Below are 19,845 nucleotides of genomic sequence, written 5' to 3'. Positions count from 1 at the left end.
AATAGGTCCCACAGAAAGGTTTCTATCTCAGAACCTTGGCAATGACCTTCTTTTGTGTGAATTTGAGGCAAACTTCGAAAAAAACTGTGCATTCATTGATGAGACTGGTTTATTTTTGGCTGCAAATACAACATGAAAAGAGACCACCTCCTGTGTGTTTCATGTAGTTTTAACCTAAAAAATACTTTCTGAACATAAAGTCAAACTTCTTTGTTACTGAGGAAACTGGGACATTGCTTTATCTTCTCTATAGCTTATCACCTTGATCAACATTTCTGTCTCTATAACATTGTCTCCTTAAGCCCTGAGCATGAAAGCACTTTGATCATTTTGGCAGATTATGTGGTATCAGGTACCAAATGTTTGTGTTCCTTACAAATTCTTTCGTTGAAGCCCTTACTCCGAATATAATGGGATTTGAAAATGGGGCCTTTGAGAGGTAACTGGGTTTGTATGAGGTTGCAGGGATGGAGCCCCCATGATAGGATTAGTACTCTTATAAGGGGATCACAGTATTAGGAATCCTTACTCTGTGAAGATACCAGAAGATGGCTCCCAGCAGTACCAGAAAGAGGGTCTTCACCAAACACAGATCTGCTGGTTTCTTAGCCTCCCAAGCTATGTGAAATACATATAAGCCATTCATCTATGGTTATGTGTTTTAGCAGTAAAAACATTAAATTCTATCTCAAGAGTAAGTCAGATTAGTAGGCCACTAACCAAATAGACCTCTTTTTTTGACCTGAGCTTAGAATGATGGCACTGACTCATGAGGGTTGGGAGTACAGAAAGAAACAGTCCTATGACTCTTCCTCTTCCGTTTTATCTATTATCAGGATATCTATAACATTATAGATTCCTCTTAATGAGGCTCATTAGGAGGAAAAGGTCCCTGGCTTTTTCAGTAAGAATTTTTTTTTTCTGTAGCGACTGGCTTGCTTTTATCTTATGGCTGCCTTGAGTTTCAAGACTGATCAACATTCCTTGTTCCTACATACCAGGAAGGTCTGAACCAAATTTAACACTTAATTTTACATATTTTTTAGAACTTCATGGGATAAATGTTTTGTATTGGTCCAATCTAGATATTTGTTGTTGCCATTAGATAAAGAAGGATACTGTGATAAAATGTACATAGGTGTGCCAGAGGAAGATTATTAAAGTATCCACTTAAAGGCTAGAGGCAACATGGGGGAACCAGAAAAACACGGGAAAGTAATTTTACAATTAAAATGCATACAAGTAAAAAAAATGCATACAAATAGGAGATTCATGAACCAGTCAAGCAACATTTGCATGTTTCTTAAATGTTCACTGGCTTCAATCATAAGAAATCAATTACCATACTGATATATATATATATATATATATATTTTTTTTTTTTTTTTTTTGGCCACACTGATATTTTAACATTATATTCAGGCAGAGTTTTCTTTCCTTCCTAAGCACTTTGTTTCTCAGTTGTCAAACATGAGAGAGAATGTACAATTATAAAAATTTATTTCTGAAATACTTTATTCTTTTAATTAGTACACATTATATTAAGTATAGAATTTCCTTAAAAATTAACTCTTAGTTTCACGGTTAGGACACTGATATGAAGAAGAAATCATCTGGCTCTTTTGACTTTTCTTCTACATTTATCCAAGTAGATTCTCATATTAAAGTTCTTCCGTGTTATTTCTGTCCAAGTTGTGACAGCTAAAACAAAACAGAGTAACTTTAATCAAAAAAGAAATTTATGCATTCAAACATATTTGTAAACACCTTAAAAATGTATTCTTAAATGTATTCTTAAAATCCTAGGTTCTCATTTTGTTCACTGCGTTTATATAGAGAATAATAAATTTTCACTCAATGTTTACCACCAATTCAAATGTTTAAGTAGATCTTTTAAAACTGAATAATAATAAAGGCTGTCATGGTAAAAAAAAGTATCAATATAGGTAGAAATCAACAAATGGAAAACAAAAACTGAGAATAAAGTCAGTATTAACTCAGTATGAGATGTAAAGGAAAATATCAGTTGCAGCTTTACTGTTGAGAGTTTACTTCTTCACATAATTAGATATTTCTAGCACATGATTAAAAAAAAAAAGTTTTTCAGTTCTGGAAGGCTGAATAAACTACTGGCCTAATTCTCCCAGGGATAGCAATCATAAACCTTAAACAAATACAAAAAACCAACTACTGGAAGGCCATGGAGAGCAAGTGAAAGCTGGTAGGTTTGGGAAGAGAACAATTACTTGGAAGGGGAGACTAGCTAGCACTGGCTGAGTTCCCTGGTTCTTTGGCTCTTAGCCTAAAGAACCAGAGTACAGGGAGCAACTAAGTCCTCTGAATATTAGAGGAAATCCTGGAAACGAGAGGGAAAGCGTGAAGGAGCCCTAAATTTTGTGTATAAACTTTTCCTAAACCTGTAGTGAAACCCTGAACCATGCATGAATGAGAGAGACTAAGAAGCAAGATGTGAGCTGCTGCCCAAGAGACAGTTTGACATGTTGAGTCTAACCAAGTTAATTGCCTGCTCAAAGCCCAGATCAGCACTCCAGAGAAACAGAATTTACTTCCCAAAAAATACATTCACAATGTTTAGGATACAATCTATCTAAAATTAATGTATGAAGGAACAGGAAGATTGGAACCATTCTCTAGGGGTAAAGACAGGAGATACAGTGAGATAGATGATCCATGTGCTGTAATTAAAAAAGACAGGGTTTAAAAGCAGCTATGACAACTATCCTCAGTGAAATAATCGAGAGTATGTTCACAATGAAAAGACAGAAAATCCCAGCAGAGAAATACAAACTCTATTAAAAAACAAAAAACACAAATGAATATTTAAGAACTGGTAAATACAAAATTATTCAAATAGCCAAAAGAAGATAACAAAAGAAAGAGTGAATCTGAAGACAGTTCAACTTAAAGTATATACTCTAAAGAACAGAATCAGGGGTACCTGGTTGCCTGAGTTGGAATGGCATGCTACTCTTGACCTTGGGGTCCTGAGTTCAAGTCCCAAATTGGGTGTAGAGATTACTTAAATAAGAAAACTTTAAAAAAAATCTTAGACAAAAAACCCCAAACAGAATGCTCAGAGATCTTTGGCATAATATAAAAGGTTGAACATATAGGTGACTGGAGTCCGAAAAGGAGAGGAGAAAATTGGGCATAAAATAATTCAAGAAAGAACAGCTGTACATGGCCTAAATTTGGTGAAGGTACAAATTGACAGAGTCAAGAAGCTCAGCGATCCCCAAATAAGATAAATATATAAGAAGTCATAAATACACAAGAAGTCATATCTATATACACATCCTAACTGCTAAAAACCAAACATAATGAGGAAATCATGAAAAATTTCACATCACATGCAAAATTGTATGAATCTTAATACTGCTGCCTTCCTATCAGAAACAATGGAGAGTATAAGACTGTGAAATAACATCTTTAAAGTTTTGAAAAACTATCAATCCAGATTTCTATATCCAGCAAAAATATTTAAGAATATAGGTAAAATACATTCTCATATAAAAGAAAATTAAGAGAATTCACTGTTAGTATACCAGAGCTATAATAAATCCTAAAAGTTTTGCAGTCAACAGATGGAAATTAAAATCTACTAGAGGTAGTAGGGATGAAGAACGCTGGAAATCAAATCTGTGTAAATGCAAAGGATTTCCTTATGATACAGATAACCGAAGTGGAAATGATAACACTGTCCACTGTCTTGTGAGGTTAATGACACAGAGATGTAAAATATATCACAATCACAGAAGAGCTGAGGGAATGGGTCTATAGGGTTGCAAGGTTTCTATATTTAATGCAAGTGGCAGTATATTAACTGTAGTTTCTAAACAGTTAAAGATGTATAGATTGTGATCTCTAGAGCAACTGTTAAAATTAATAATGCAGAGCTCAGCTAAAATACAGAAGTGTTCAAATAATACAAAGAAAGGCAGGAAAGGAGGAACAGAGGATGGCCCAACTATTTCAAACTAACAGAAAGCAAACAGTAGGGGCGCCTAAGTGGCTCAGTGGGTTAAAGTCTGTGCCTTCAGCTCAGGTCATGACCCCAGGGTCCTGGGATCGAGCCCCACAGCCCCACAGCCCCCACATCGGGATCTCTGCTCAGTGGGGAGCCTGCTTCCTCCTTTCTCTCTCTCTGCCTGCCTCTCTGCCTACTTGTGATCTCTGTCAAATAAATAAATAAAATCTTAAAAAAAAAAAAAAACCCACAAACAGTAAAATGCTGGATCTACACATTACTTTGAAATTACTGAAGTTGTAGCAATGAACTGAATAAAGAATGGATAAATGAGTAGGTATCTTATAAAGCAAGTACAGTGAAATGTTAATGGGGAATGTACCTGTGTTCACGCTACCTTCTCGAACTTTTCTGTATTCCCCTCTCAGTGGGCAACTACATTAAGGTTAAAAATACAGAAAAACCCATCCTGAGGATAAGAAAGTTATGCCGGAAAAGGATGGTAGGAAAAGGGCGCTGTTGGGGTTTTTATGGCAGCCCAGGCAAAAACGAGTGAACATCACTGGTTAGACTATGGAGCATTCCCAGTAATTAGCTTCGACAAAGTTAATTTCTTAGCCCAATTTGTGAGATGGTTGGCAAAGTCAGAAATGTGGACAGTATAAAAGGAAATGGTGAACCAAATTTTGCCTGAGTACACTACTCCACTTTTAATTTTTCTGAATTTATCTTTTCATAGATTTGGGATACTAGAAATAATGTTACTTATCAGAGTTTTCTGTATAGTTGTTCATAGCAAAATCTTGTATTTTTATAGCTCTATGGGTTTTGACTTCAGCTGGCTTAAATGAATATGATGATTCTCTTGCTCTCTTTTGAAAAACATCAACAGCAAGTTATGATTTGTTAAGAGAAACTAACAAGGTGCACTTTACCTGTTTTATGAACTGTGTAGCATTAAAAAGTTCACTGCAGCCATATAAAATGTGTTTGCCTTGTTTCCCCTGTAAAAATAAGAGAAAACTCCTATAAGTAAGTAACAAGTAGTATTTTCAATATTCCTAAGAACAGTGATCAAGGCTAATAAGACTTTATTATTCTTTAAGGTTTTCTTCAGGGGTGGAGGCAGCTGTTGAATTTTAGTGTACACATGTTGATCCTAAAACTAATGGAAAAAAAGTGGTGAAATGGGAATGTTTTTTGAAAAATGTATTAGAGTACCCTGTTGGTACCATTTATACTGAAAACAGAAGGAATCTGATGACCACCATATTTCACAGGAACAACAACTGTCTACAAAATCCTAGGCCAACACTCTTCCAATGTGGGATCTGTACTACTTGAAGAAAACATTCCTATGGTTTGGTTATGCTGACAGTAGGTTATGCTGACAGTAGGACATGGTACAAATAGCATGAATTGTATCCGCAGTTTCATTTGTGCAATACATTATTTATATATTAATATACTTCATTTTGTAACTCCTTATGAATTTCATTCCTAATTTTGGCAGAATACTGTAACCCAATTATAGCAGTCAAAATGTCTACTGCAGAATTTTGGTAAGTCCTTAATTATTCTATGTATTGTGTACTTCAAGGAAAATTCATTTCTTCTGTAATGTAAAAAGTTTATTCTACAACAAAGCAAATATGGTAATTTGTCAAGAAACAGAATTATGGCTTTGTAATACATCACAAAAAAAGGTTTTTCTCTTGTATCAGCTGTATTAAACATGGTTGGCTCAATAAATGTCCTAGCTGGCCATTTCTGAGAACAAATAAATCAATAGTCACACAGTCACTCTCATTTTTTCAAAATGAGATGTTATGTGCAGCAACCACATAGGGTTGGTCATGTAAGTGGGATTCTTGAGGCTCCACAGGATATACTTACACAAGACATTAATAAAGGTAGAGATCACAGCAAAGGAGGATAAAAAAAGCATAGGAAACATTAGAAGGGTCCAAATATCCCAGGCACAGCTTCCAGGATTCCATCTCAGTAGCATAGGGCACACTTAATTTTCAATTGTGAACCACCAAGTTACAGTGAAGATAGACATACCCTGGTTGCAGTCCCCTGCAGCCCCACTCTTGTCTCAGGGGTCTTTTATATCTCTCTGATCATATAACCAAAATCAGGGTGCATAACCAGGCTCAGTAGCAGAAGAAAACATTACAGAAATTGGGCGCAAATCATCAATATTTACATTTCTATTAAACAGTGGTGACAAACTAGTGCAAGTTGCCCCCAGTCTATCTTGGGCCCTAGCCCAGGACTAGGGCTGACTGACTAGTTAGTACATTACATTCAGTTAGCCAGCTGTCAGCACATGGCTCCCAAGATTCCCAGAGATAAGTAAGCACAGGGTTGAAACGAACTACCTGAGATTAATCCTGTACTATAGGTTTAAACATTGCAGTTTACCAATATTCCTGTGCAAACTTCTCAATTATGCACAAACTTGATACATCTTTCTTCCATTAAAAACTGAACTTTAAGAAATATACCAGTACCTGGATTCAAGGTAGCAATTATTAACTACATCTAGTTCATTCTCTAGCCAGTCATCTTCCTTCAAGAGCACAATCTGTGGTGGCTTTAAGTTCAATTACTGATACATCTGGTTACCTATTACCAACTTTTTTTTTTCCTTTGGGGGTCAGCATGCTTTTACTTCCAAATTGCTTTTGGATATCAGCGCATATTATTTCTGCAACTATAAAATGAAACAAAAGGCTACAGGTACAGTTATTCAAAGCCTACTGTATACTTTATATATTTGTTCAGAGCACCTATGCAAATGACTGAGTCCCCGAAAACCCTCAAGAGTCTGAATTATTCCTTTTGGAAATTTACCTTATAACTTCAAAATGTCTGATACTATTACTGGAGAATCAGATATTAGAAATTTCTAAACTATACTTTTGCTTTAATAAATATACCTCCATACATAAATGTCTGCTCTCAAAATCAGACAAAGTAAGAAGATGGTTACTTAGGAACACATGGGTGGCTCATTCAGCTAAGTGCCTTTGGGTGAGGTCATGATCCTGGAGTCCTGAGACTGAGCCGAGTCAGGATCCCGACTCAGCCCAGGGCTTGCTTCTCCCTCTGCTCATCTTCCCTGCTAGAGTGCTCTCTCAAATTAATAAGATCTTTAAAAAAATAAAAATAAAAAAGGAAGATGGTTATTTGTATGATGAAGGATTGACTACCAGTTTCATTTCACAGCTAGTTCTACTGGTATGTTCAGAAGGTCAATGTCCATGCATTTTTTTCTAGTACATTTCACGTGTAAGGCAGGTACATCTTTGCAGAGATGTGAAGAGCCTTTGTGAAGCATATTGATTTGGGGGCTACCAGAGTGTCATTTATCTAACCACTGTTGTGGCAGAGCTAGTATGTTCTATGTAACAATCACAAATAATTTTCTTGTATTTTTGGAAGGTTGAGTCTTAGCTCAGTATATTTGAATTTTTTTTTTAACCTTTTGACCCCTTTCACCCATTTCTCCCACCTACCTCTGGCAACCACAAATCTGTTCTCTAAATCTAAGAGCTTTTAAAATTAATTAATTAATTAATTTAATTTTTGGAGAGAGAGAGAACACATGAGCAGAGGGGCAGAGAGAATCTCAAGCACACTGTATGCTGTGTGTAGAGCCCAAAGCAGGGCTCAATCTCATGACCCCGAGATCACGACCTGAGCTGAAACCAAGAGTCGAATGCTTAACTGACTCAGCCACGCAGGTGCCCCATGAGTTTCTTTTTCTTTTTTTTTTAAATGAGTCCACATATAAGAGAAACAATATGGGGTCTTTCTTATTTCACTTAGGATAATGCCTCCTCCATCCATGCATGTTGTCACAAATGGCAAGATTTCATTTTTTATGGCACATACGCATGCACAATTTCTTTACCATTCATCTATCAATGGATATTTAAGTTGTTTCCATATCTTGGCTCCTGTAAACAATGCTGCAGTGACTATGAGGGTACACATATCTTCTCCAGCTAGTGTTTTTGTTTTCTTCACATAAATACTCAGAAGTCGAATTGCTGGATGGTAGTTCTATTTTTACTTTTTTGAGGAAACTCCATGTTGTTTTCCATAGTGGCTGCACCAATTTACATTCCCACCAACGATGCATGAGGGTTTCCCTTCCTCTGTGTGGTTGACACATTTGTTATTTATTTATTTATTTATTTGATAGGGGGATAGTCATTTTAACAGGTATGAGGTGAATTTCATTGTGGTTTTCACTTACATTTCCCTGATGATTAATGATGCTGACCATCTTTTCATCTGTCTGTTGGCCATATGTACGTCTTGTTTGGAAAAGAATGTCTGTTCAGGTCCTCTGCACTTTTTTTTCTTTTTAAAAGATTTTATTTATTTGACAGAGATCACAAGTAGGCAGAGAGGCAGGCAGAGAGGGAGGAAGGGAAGCAGGATCCCCGCTGAGCAGAGAGCCCGGCACAGGGCTGAGATCATGACCTGAGCCGAAGGCAGAGGCTTTAACCCACTGAGCCACCCAAGTGCCCCTCCTCTGCAAATTTTTAATTGGATTATTTTCTGGTGTTGAGTTGTATAAGTTCTTTGTATATTCTGGATATTAATCCCTTGTCAGATACATTATTTGCAAACATATTTTCCTATTCAGTAGGCTGCCTATTCCTTTTGTTGATGGTTTCCGTTGCTGTGGGGAAACTTTTTACTATGATGTAATCTCATTTATTTTTGCTTTTGTTGCTTTGGCTTTTGGTGTCAGATTAAAAAGATCACTGCTAAGACCCATGTCAGTCACGGAATTGACTGCTTGTTTTCTTCTATGAGTTTTATGATTTCAGGTCTTATGTTCAAATCCTTAATTCATTTTGAGCTAATTTGTGTGTATAGTATAAAATAGAGATCGATTTCACTTTATTCTTTTACATGTGGCTGTCTAGCTTTCCTAGCACCATTTATTGAAGAGACTGTCCTGTGCCCCACTGTACATTCCTGACATCTTTGTTGTAAATTAATGTACCATATGTTGTATGGGTTTATTTCTGGGCTTTCAGTTCTCTTCCACTGATATATGTGATTGTTTTTATGCTAGTACCATACTGTTTTATTACCACAGCTTTGTAATACAGTTTGAAATTAGAAGATGTGATGCCCCCAGCTTTATTCTTCTTTCTCAAGATTGCTTTGGCTATTAATGGTCTTCTGTGGCTTCTGACAAATTTAGGATTGTTTATTTTATTTCTGTGAAAAAGTGCCACTGGAATTTTGTCAGGGATTACAATGAACCAATCAACAGGTTTGGAGTATGGACACTTCAACAATATTGATTCTTTCAATCATGAACACAAAATATCTCTATGTCTTCAGTGGCTTGTAGTTTACAATAAACATGCCTTTCATTAAATTTATTCCTAGGTACTTAATTTTTTTAAATGTGACTGTAAATGGGACTGTTTTCTTGATTTATCTGATAGTTTATTAGTGTATAGAAATGCAACAGCTATCTGGGTATTATTTTTATATCCTGCAACTGTACTGAGTTCTGACAGTTTTTGATAGTCCCTGGTATTTTCTCTATATGTCATCTGCTAATAGTGACATGAGTTTTAACTTTCTTTCCAATTTGGACGCCTTTTCTTTCTTATTCTTGCCTAATTCATACTACATGCAAAATTTACTCAAAATGGATCAATGATCTACATCTAAGAGTGAAAAGGTTTTTCTTTTCTTTTAGAAGTCTTTTCAAGACCTTAGATTTGACAAAGGACTCCTAGATATGACACCAAAAGCATGAGCAACAATACAAATTGGATTTCAAAAAAATTAGAAAAAAACTCTTGTACTTTAAAAAACACCATCTAAAAGTACAAAGGTAACCTAAAGAATGGGAGAAAATATTTGTAAATCACATATCTGATAAGGGACTTGTTTCCAGATTATATAAGGTACTCTTAAAACTCAATAATAATAAAAAATAAAATAAAAAAAAAAAACCTCAATAATAAAAGGGCAAACACCTAAATTTTTAAATGGGCAACAATCTGAATAGACATTTCTCCAAAGAAGAGAGAGAAATCACCAATAAGTAATGAAAATATGCTTCACATCCTAAGTAATCAGGGAAATGAAAATCAAAACCACACTGAGATACCACCTCACTCCCACTAGGATAGTCAGAATCAAAAAGTCCAATAACAAGTGCTGGTGATGACGTGGAGAAGTCAAAATCTTCATACATGGCTTCCGTGAATGCAGAATGGTGCAGTCTGTTTGGAAAACAGTCTAGCAATTCCTGAAACACTTAATCATATAAGTTACAGTGATCCAGGAATTCCACTCCTAGGTATACACCTAAGATAAATGAAAACATATATTTACACAGAATGACAATAGCTTATGACCTTTGGTTCCAGGTGGACAGCAACCGGTTTCATCCAGAATAGACAATCATTTTGGATTTGGGTTTGTGCATCTGGTTATTGCAACAAACACCTTTAACACTCTATTAGAAGCCTCAGCAGAAAGCATTTCATTTTGGGCTCTTTTTATATTTTACTTGACAAACCCATTTTGCTATGGGTGCAGTTCATTAAGAGTGCTAAGAAGCCTCATATACAACAGACTGACTTACATACCTCACCAGACACAAAGTAGCAGACTGACTAAAAACTGGAACAGACATTTAGACACATTTCCTAAACTGAACACCTGTCCTGCCGAGACAGAGTAGCTTGTATGATGGAATGTGTGTTAAAATGTAACAGGCATACAACTCTACAGGAGAATCAACAGGGGATAGATTTTTAAGATACTGCAGGAAGAAAAAGGGAGAGATGAAGAGGGTAATAACATAGGAACTAACAAAAATTTATTCTGCATTTCTGCAGTCAAATGCTCTACCACTGAGCTATACCCCCTTATTCTGCATTTCTAACCAACTGAGCCACCCAGGCGTCCCTTATTCTGCATTTCTAAAAATGTTTTTTTCTCTATGTGATCCTGTAATACAGGGACATGGATTAATTCCAAACATGACACCAAAATACTACCTCTAAATCTGTCTGAGGCATGATGGAAAGGGCTGTTTCTACTTTTTGCCTGTCTAAACTGGGATTAACAGGTGGACCAGACAGTCCTATAAGCTTGCACTTACCCAACCCTACCCAGGAATGGACCAAGGGGAAAGCGTTCTCACACTGCTGCCTGCCTTATCCATCAGTCATCTTCCTGAATCTGACCGTCTTCTAAACCTGGGGTCAAATTCTAAGAAAAATGACTGACGCAAGGAAAGAATGAAATTTTGGACTCTCCGAAAAGGAGCCAATAAGTGAATAACACAAAAGGGAAAAAGTAACATTATCTCTGTACCTTGTAAGAGGCCAGGAGTAAGAGTAATACTATGAGCTATCCTTACATGCCTACAAGGTTTGCAGAAAACTGCCTCCTTCATTTGAAACTGAAGGTCCAAGATGGGTTCCAGTTCAAAAGATTGAATTTGCAGTTACCCATATTGTAGGTCCTGATGATGCCAATAACATCTTGGGGATAGACACTTGCAATAATTCTAATCCTTTTTCTTTTACACTTTCTCATTTCATAGGTTTGATGTATTTTCTAAGATCCCTCTGCAGAGGCAAAATTAGGATACTACTGCCACTAACATGTATACAAAATAATTTGTTCAACAACAGAGCTGAAGACCACAGTGTAGCTGTTACCCTAAGTAATGATCTGTTAAAGGTGCTTGGATATGGGAACTTAAAATATCTACTACATGCCTGACCAGTCATAGTATCTTGTGCTCTACTACCTATGTTTTTGTGGGTAGAGGATAATAATCAGGGGAAAAAAATACTTAGTAAACTGTAATTAAGTAAAGGATAAAGGGCTTACATACCTATTGCTGATAGTTTGCTGTTCTTCTGATCAAAGTGACTGATCAGAGAAAAAACTAGATTTAGTTAATTATCAATTACTTGTTACAAAGAATCAACTTACTAAAACATTTCACAAAATTAAAAATTCTATAGTAGAAAGAGATGAGTAGTCAAGCTTATACATGATTAAAAACAAGTTTGCAGTAAAATATTTGGTAGACTGCAATGTTTCTTCAAAATTATGCTTGCAAAATCTCAACCTTTTTAAAGCCTTACATAACATAGGACATAAGGAATGATCATTATTTAATGTAATTCTGTTGCCCCTACATTTTAAACGGTGCTTTCCTCTTGAAGTTACACCCTCTCCTTCATATACTTTTGCACAGTTGTCTGTCATTCCCTGCTGCTATGAGCTTCAAGTGGTCTCTGAATATTTAAAGTCAAATTAAGATAGCTTCCAAGTACACTGCATCAATAAGATACATTATTTTCCAGATTAACTACAATTTTAGGCTAGAAACGTGACAGGAATTGGAAAACAATGAGCTTACAGGCATTTCCCCTTTATGAGGACTTTTAGCCTACGACCAGGAAAGGGGGTAAGAGTCAGATGAGCCATCAGAGAATGCTAGTATGCTGAAGACAAAGAACAACTGTGAAACATGAAAGGATTAAAGAATAAAAAGGCCAACATGTACCTTTATATAGTCAACAAGATTTTGGTATTCAATGTAGTTGCCTCCTCCCACTACAAAAACAATTGCCTAAAAATGCAGACCAAAAAAAAAAAAAAGGTAAGTTGAAAGAAACAGTATTTTACCTTTTAACCAACATGGTTTTTAGTTCAAAGCATTATTATACAACTTACATAAAAAAATTACAAACTAGCAAAAGGTCACATCCTAAGCACCTAATGCTACTTTAATTAAAAAGCAATTTGTTTCTAAAAAGTGTAAAGAGGAAAGTAAATCTCATTCTTCAGTTAAGTAATAGCAAGTAAATCTAAAGGGCTTCCTCCAAAAGCCTTTTTAAAAATTTAAGGTTATTTATTGTAGGTAGGAAAAACGAAACTTGGCATATAATTTCCAAAACGTTCTTTACTAATTTTTGTTAAGAAGCTTCTTGTATTTCAAATGAAAACAGAGTCATAGTTATCTTCACAAAAGTCTGGAAGCCAATTTTAGAAACGAGTTCCACACACAAAAAACTTTTACCATAGTCTTAGACTTCTTTTTCATTAATTACCTAATTTTGTGTCCCTTTTTAAAAAGATTTTTACTTAAATTCCAGTTAGTTACTATACAGTATAGTATTAGATTCAAGTGTATAATACAGGGATTCAACAGTTCCATAAACATCAGGCGCTCTTTGTAGCAAGTGTACTCCTTAATCCCAGTCCCCCAACCCACATCCCCTCTTGTAACCATTAGCCTGTTCTCTATAGTTAAGAGTGTTTCTTGGTTTGTCTCTTTTTTCTCCATGCTCATTTGTTTTGTTTGTTAATTCTACATATGAGTGAAATCATGAGGTATGTCTCTCTCCGGCTTATTTCACTTAGTATAATATACTCTAGCTCTATCCATGTTGTTGCAAATGTCAAGATTTTGTTCTTTTTATGGCTAATAGTCCACTGTAAAAATACATCTTCTGTACCCAATCATCAGTCAATGGACACTTACATGAGCAGTGATGCTCAATCAGCATCACTCATCATCAGGGAAATACAAATCAAAACCACCATGAGATACCACTTCACACCTGTTAGAATGGCTAAAATCAACAACACAAAAAACAACAGGTGTTGGGGAGGATGTGGAGTAAGAGGAACCCTCTTACACTGCTGGTGGGAATACAAACTGGTGCAGCCACTGTGGAAAACAGTATGGTGTTTCCTTAAAAAGTTAAAAGAACTACCTTACAATCCAACAATCATACTACTTGGTATTTACCCAAAAGAGACAAAATACTAACTCAAAGGGATACATGCACACCAATGTTTATAGCAGCACTGTCTGCCATAGCCAACTATGGAAACTGCCCAAGTATCCATTGGCTGTATCATTTATTTTTAGCTTAAACTATTCTAAGTTGTTTTATAAATCAGGAAAAGATGGTTACTAATTTGGTTATACAGAACTGGATTTATAAAAATTACCATACAGTAATTTTAATAAAGCCATATTTAAAATGAAGCAATTCTTCAAGACTGCTTGGTAATCTTCCTTCTGTTTTAGAGACAGAATTTTTATACAGAACTTACCTCCTGGAATGGATTTTTGTTCCTTGGAACTGAGCTGCAACAAAGAAAAATGTTGGTGAAAATTTCACTGAAGGCTTTCACTATGGATAAAAGAAGTAGGGGAAACACACGTGCACACACAATTAGATATGGATTACAGTTCTTCCCCCTTCACTTTCTTTGAGACAGGGTCCTTTAGTTCTGTGTACCCAAATAGTGAACTGGGATGCAGAGGAATATGAAGTACATGTGTATCTAAAAGGGAGTACGGCAATCTGTTAACTTTAAAATAAAATCTAAGAGAAAACTGGAAGGGAGAAGGAAACACTGAGCAGCAGCTCTCAGAAGGAATAAGCTAAGTTGATAAAATATATTTTAGTGGTAAATTATATGAGATTTTACTATATTCAACATAATTTTACAGTTTGTCAGTATCTACATCTGTGGAAAAAACTATAAACGCATGTATGGGAAGTAACAGGAGGAGATGGGGGGATAAAGGAGAAATGTGCATTTTGTTGTAGCTTATTTCTTTGTATTTCTATATACCACTATATATTATTATATGTATTGGCCTCATCTTTATATACTTAAAATGTATTTTAAAAATACTTATTTGGTGTCCAAGAGATCTTTTAATAAAGATATTTTTCAATGCTTGTGTGAATCACATATATTTGTTTTGGTGCTAAAACAGGCTATACAAAGAGAACTCAGGTTTTCCTCACAAGCAATTTTTAAAAAATCTCAATGAAGAGAAGAGTGCTATTACACCGTCCTTAATTACTGAAAGGCCAATTTGACAGCTTTATCATCTTTTCATCATTTCTATGGCCTGTCTGAATGAATTCTCCAAAGAAAGGGCCAGAAGCCCACTCGACTTCAACACCTCTTCAGTGATTAACCTCCTTCCAGAGTGCTTTAGGTTTCTCTAAGAGTACACATAGAATAAGGAGAGATTTAAATAGCACAGTATTATTAATAATCAAGGTTAATTGTGATGAAATAACTCAGAAGAAGGCAAAGAAGTTTCTAAGAAGCAAAATACGCCTACTTGTTAGCCATATGCAAATATAAGGATAAAACATAAGCCGGAGAATATCAAGACAGGAAAAGAGTTGTAAATTCACTATCTTAAAGTATACAAATCAGTAGGTTTTACTATATTTACTGAGTTGTACAACCGTCACCACTAACTTCAGAACATTTTTCACCACTCTCAAAAGAAGCCCCAAACTCCTCATCTGCCACCCCTCTTTCTCTCCCTTCCAGAATATATTCTTTGTCAAATTCTCCTTTGCCAGCTGCAGCTGCTCTTAGCAGCTTCTTTCTCAACTTTAGCAATATTTCTGTTAAGAAAATAACCTTTTAAGTTACAGTATAATCTAACAATCAACTATCTAGTACTAGATTTTCTGTTCTATTGATAAAGATAAAAGCTTAGGATAAAGCAGGGACAAAGTTCTAAAGATCCCAAACATAAAATGTAGGCAAGAAACCAGCTTCATCCAAGTCTAGGTGAGAAAGAAGATCATTCTTAGAAGGTTTTTTTCCCCTCCTATTTAGGCCTATTCTTTATGTCTTGTAGGCTATTTTTCATACTCCCATGAAGTAAATCCTGAAAAATGATATCCATAGTGAAGCAAACAAGAACATTACCACACCATGTTTGTTATAGAGAAATCATCTGTAGAATGTTTCACTGCCATAAAGAACTATTTACAATAATCTATGGGGGCTTAGCTCGTATGGGCCAGTTAAATAAAAATAACAACTGGTATCCAACATAAAGTTCCCGTCTTTGCTTTGGTTCAGTAAGAATGTTCATTTAAATACACATCCAAATTCCCCTCCCCCAAACAGTCTGTAATACTGCCATCTCGTCATAAAAAAACAAAAACAAAACAACAAGCCCAATGTATTTTTTTGGTGTGTGAGTATATACACTTGAAAAGAACCGAATGTCAAGTAAGATTAGCAGTGATTATCTATAGGTAATAGGATTATATATTTTGTTTACTTACCAGTTTTCGACATAGTTTGAATTTTTTAATAAGCAATTACTGATTTGTAACAAAAATTACTTCCATTCTTAGCTAGGTGGGAAGACCTACAAACCAATTACACAAGTCAAGAGCTGCTTACCTGTCATTGCCCCGCAGCATTTTGGGATCAAAGTATCTATAGTCATCAGTTTCCTATTAAAAAAACAAAACAAAACAAAACAAAACAAAACTTCATTTCTCTGTAGAAAGTTCCTGTTTGGCTTTGAATATGTTATTAAATTAAGCTATTAATCTGGTAGGTTAAATAAATCTGTGTCACCACCACTACTACTAACAGAGCACTTACTACATGTTAAACATTATTCTAAATCCTTTAGATGAAATTACTCACTTAAATCCCCATAACATCTATGAGGTAGTTATTGTTACCTGTTTTTTTCAGATGGGCAAAGTGAGGTACAGAGAAGTTATCTAAATTTCCTAAGGTCATAACTAGTAAGTATGGGAAGTACAGGATTTGAACCCAAGTAGCCTAGTTTCAATGCCCAAGCTCTTAACCACAATACTATACTACACTAATATTGCTATACTGTCTTGAAAATATACCCATTTTATAAACCAATATAATTATTTTTTTGTTTCTGTTTTAGAATTTTATTATATGTCCATGATTTTACTGAATACACAGAATAACCTAATACAGGTTCATAATCTCTATTATTTGAAACATTTGGAGTTAGATGTATTCTGGCAACTTGAATTTAAAAAGTTTTTAGATAGTATCATGCATGAACGATACAGTGTGACATGCCCAGTTATGGGAGTGCAGGTATACATAATCCTTCAGTTTTCAGAACTTTGTAGATTTCTGACGTTGTGCATAAGGAGTTATGTAATCTCTCAACTGGAGACTAGCGTCTAAATAGTAAAGGATCTGCAAAGTACTGTTTTACTGCTAGCAGTGTAACCGCTCCCTAATCTCTGCCTCCCTCTCCTGCAACACAGTCAGCCGAAGCAGACAGTGGCTTGCTGGAGCACAGATGGCTCGATGCAAACCTGACTGATGACAAACCATGCATTGGTTGCCACCACCTAGTGCTGTAACTCAGTGGTGGACAGTTCCTAACCAATCACAAAACTCTCAGTGCACTCAAGAGTAGCATCAGAACCCTTCAGCACATTGCTCCAGGAAACCATTACCAACCAGAGTTACAAGGTGAAACCCATCTGATATTTCTGTAATTCCCTTTTAACTTATCCAGTCGAGACAAATCAAAAGGGAACACCTACTAAGTGGTAAAAATGCATCTAGCATTTTCAGGCCTTTGAGATAAGATGCACTGAAGATTACTAGCCAGATCTAACTTAGTCCGCTTTGCTAAACTCTTAAGTATTTTGCTAATCTCTCTTTAATGCCTCCAAATCAAGTTGTCTATCTGGGAACAGGAAAAGGATAAGAGAAAGTGAAGGTAACTGCCTCATCTAGCAGATGGATAAAGAAATGCTTTTAAAGCAGAAAAAATTTACTCTTTCTAGTTAAAAAATATCTGTCTGTAGTAATGTGTTTTCAGTTATACAGTTAGAGTTACCAGTTAACTAATAAAGGAACTTACATAATCTGGAGAAACATTAGAATAAGAACCATAATTTAGCCATCCATGTGCCTATGACAAGTATTGTGGAACACATGTGTATGCTGGAATGAGCAGTAAGCAGAAATATAGGAATAGTAGGTTTTTGGTTCTAATTCTGCTATTAAAAATAGTGTGACTTGGGAGAAGTCATTTAATATCTCTTGGTTTCCTCTCCCCCACTGTTTAAATAACTTCTAATGTTTCTTTAAACTCTAAAGCTCTGTGATTCCATGAAAAGCATGTTTCTTGGCCTCATCAATATAGCACAGTGCTAAAAAATGTGGCCTGCCCAGCTCTGCCATTTATTAACTTTGTGTCCTTGGGCAACTTAATTAACTTTATTGTGCAAAGTTTCCTCACCCATATAATGAAAATAACAATAAAACAGTATTTTTGGGGGGTACCTGGGTGGCTCAGTGGGTTAAGCCTTGGCCTTTGGCTCAGGTCATGATCTCAGGGTCCTGGGATCGAGTCCTGCATCCGGCTTTCTGCCTGGCAGGGAGCCTGCTTCCTCCTCTCTCTCTACCTCCCTCTTTGCCTACTTGTGATTTCTCTCCATCAAATAAATAAATTAAAAAACAACAACAAAAAACCCCAAAATAACAACAAAAAAATACCCAATATTTTTTGTAGAAGGTTCTAATAAAAACTAAATGTGAAAAATGTTTTGAATGGTTCTTGACACATAAAAAGTATGTAATAAAAATGAGCTTTCATCTTTATTACTATCATTATTCATTATGTCAACTTCAAAATTAGGGACAATAACAAAATATCCTAAATTTCCTTAACCCCGTGTGTATTTGGCATCTAAAATTCTGCATTTATTTATATTTTTAATCTTATTAGTGTTTGGGACAGTATCTCCCACAAATTCAAAGTTTATTATGAAGCAGTATTCTCTAAGATAATTAGTTATAAATGTATACTTCTCTTAAGCTTTCAGGCTTTTCAAGAACTATGTCTTTGTACATTCCACGATGTTTCAAGGAAATCTATTGTTACACTACACTGTATACCATTTTCTGTGTATAAATTTCTAGACTGAAGAATCCAACCCTTTTTAGCTTATCATTCTAGAACATCCTCTTATTCCTTTCATAATCGTAATTGTCCCCCTTGGGGATGTTTTACTACACTCTTTGTTTTCACATGGGCAGATTTTTAAATATGTTTATTTGTTAATTTAATGTTATTATCATGTTTCAACAATTACAAAAAGTGACATATTTATCTCAAGATTCTGTTCCATCTTTCTTAGCATGGGATCTTAAGCCTTGCTGCCAAAATCCCCAGAGACCCAGATCCACCCAAACTAGGGTTCTGATGCTGCCTTTCTTGACTCTAGACTCGTGATAACCACTTGCTAGTCGCCGTAATAACAGGATGACCTGTTGTATGAAACGGACTGTGACGACCTTCACATTCCTTTCTTGAATTGTGAATGGATAGCTTGGAAAGCCAGTAGATGCTAACAATATTTACCCATTTCTCTATTCATCCAACAATTTCTCCCTCTCAATTTACTTTTCAGGCCAAGACTTCTGTGCCATCTGAACACATACACTGTGTACTCCTCTCCTAATTTTCATAAAGTTAAGTTGGTCTGGTATTCCTTATACTACACCAGCTGATGCCCACTAGTTCTTTGTCATTTACTGAAGCTTGCTCCTTAGGATGTTTTACTATATAGAGAATACAATCTGCAATTAATTTCAATGAGAGCTGGCCAGAAACAGTTAGAGCAGCTGAGAAAACCAATTCTCATTATCTGTGATAATGGCTAACAAGGCTCTTTGAGAACATGGACTCTTTCCTTTATGTAGTCTGCTGTGATTAAGCCCACAATGAGCTCAGATTTTACTGCTTTTCATGTACCGAGTTTGATATGTTCATGAACTTATAAGTACACCGTTAGATGCTACTCACAGGATTTGACTTCATCTCCATGAGATTGTCTAAAATACGAGTAACAGGTAGATTCTGTGGAAGAGATAAGTATTTTGTTAAATATCAGAAGAAAAACCGAAGGTTTTCTCTATTAAAAAAAAAAAACAGGTGAATCATTCCAGTTAAGTATGCT

The 19,845-nt window shown here is 35.6% G+C and overlaps 1 protein-coding gene across 3 annotated transcripts in view; it reads right to left on the bottom strand.

Moving 5' to 3' along the window:
• Window positions 1-1,493: 1,493 nt before the first annotated feature.
• Window positions 1,494-19,845, bottom strand: part of SCFD1 (sec1 family domain containing 1) — a 107,710-nt gene continuing 89,358 nt past the window's right edge. The window contains exons 20-26 of one of the 3 annotated variants that reach the window (XR_006602829.1): window positions 19,692-19,745; window positions 16,268-16,320; window positions 14,144-14,177; window positions 12,582-12,647; window positions 11,901-11,938; window positions 4,924-4,992; window positions 1,494-1,701 (exon numbers count right to left, since the gene is read on the bottom strand). Coding sequence is in view for 2 of the 3 variants with exons in the window: in XM_004755155.3 (XP_004755212.1) it covers window positions 1,678-1,701; window positions 4,924-4,992; window positions 12,582-12,647; window positions 14,144-14,177; window positions 16,268-16,320; window positions 19,692-19,745 (300 nt within the window). In the remaining variant the exon portion in view is untranslated. The remainder of the gene's footprint in view (window positions 1,702-4,923; window positions 4,993-11,900; window positions 11,939-12,581; window positions 12,648-14,143; window positions 14,178-16,267; window positions 16,321-19,691; window positions 19,746-19,845) is intronic. The other 2 variants (XM_004755155.3, XM_013057596.2) reach the window with 2 other exon arrangements.

This window comes from Mustela putorius, unplaced genomic scaffold (genome assembly GCF_011764305.1).
Source record: "Mustela putorius furo isolate JIRA1106 unplaced genomic scaffold, ASM1176430v1.1 tig00003898_pilon_pilon_pilon, whole genome shotgun sequence".
NCBI lineage: Eukaryota > Metazoa > Chordata > Mammalia > Carnivora > Mustelidae > Mustela > Mustela putorius.
Note: the sequence above shows the minus strand (reverse complement) of the source record. Positions and strands in the feature narration are given on the sequence as shown.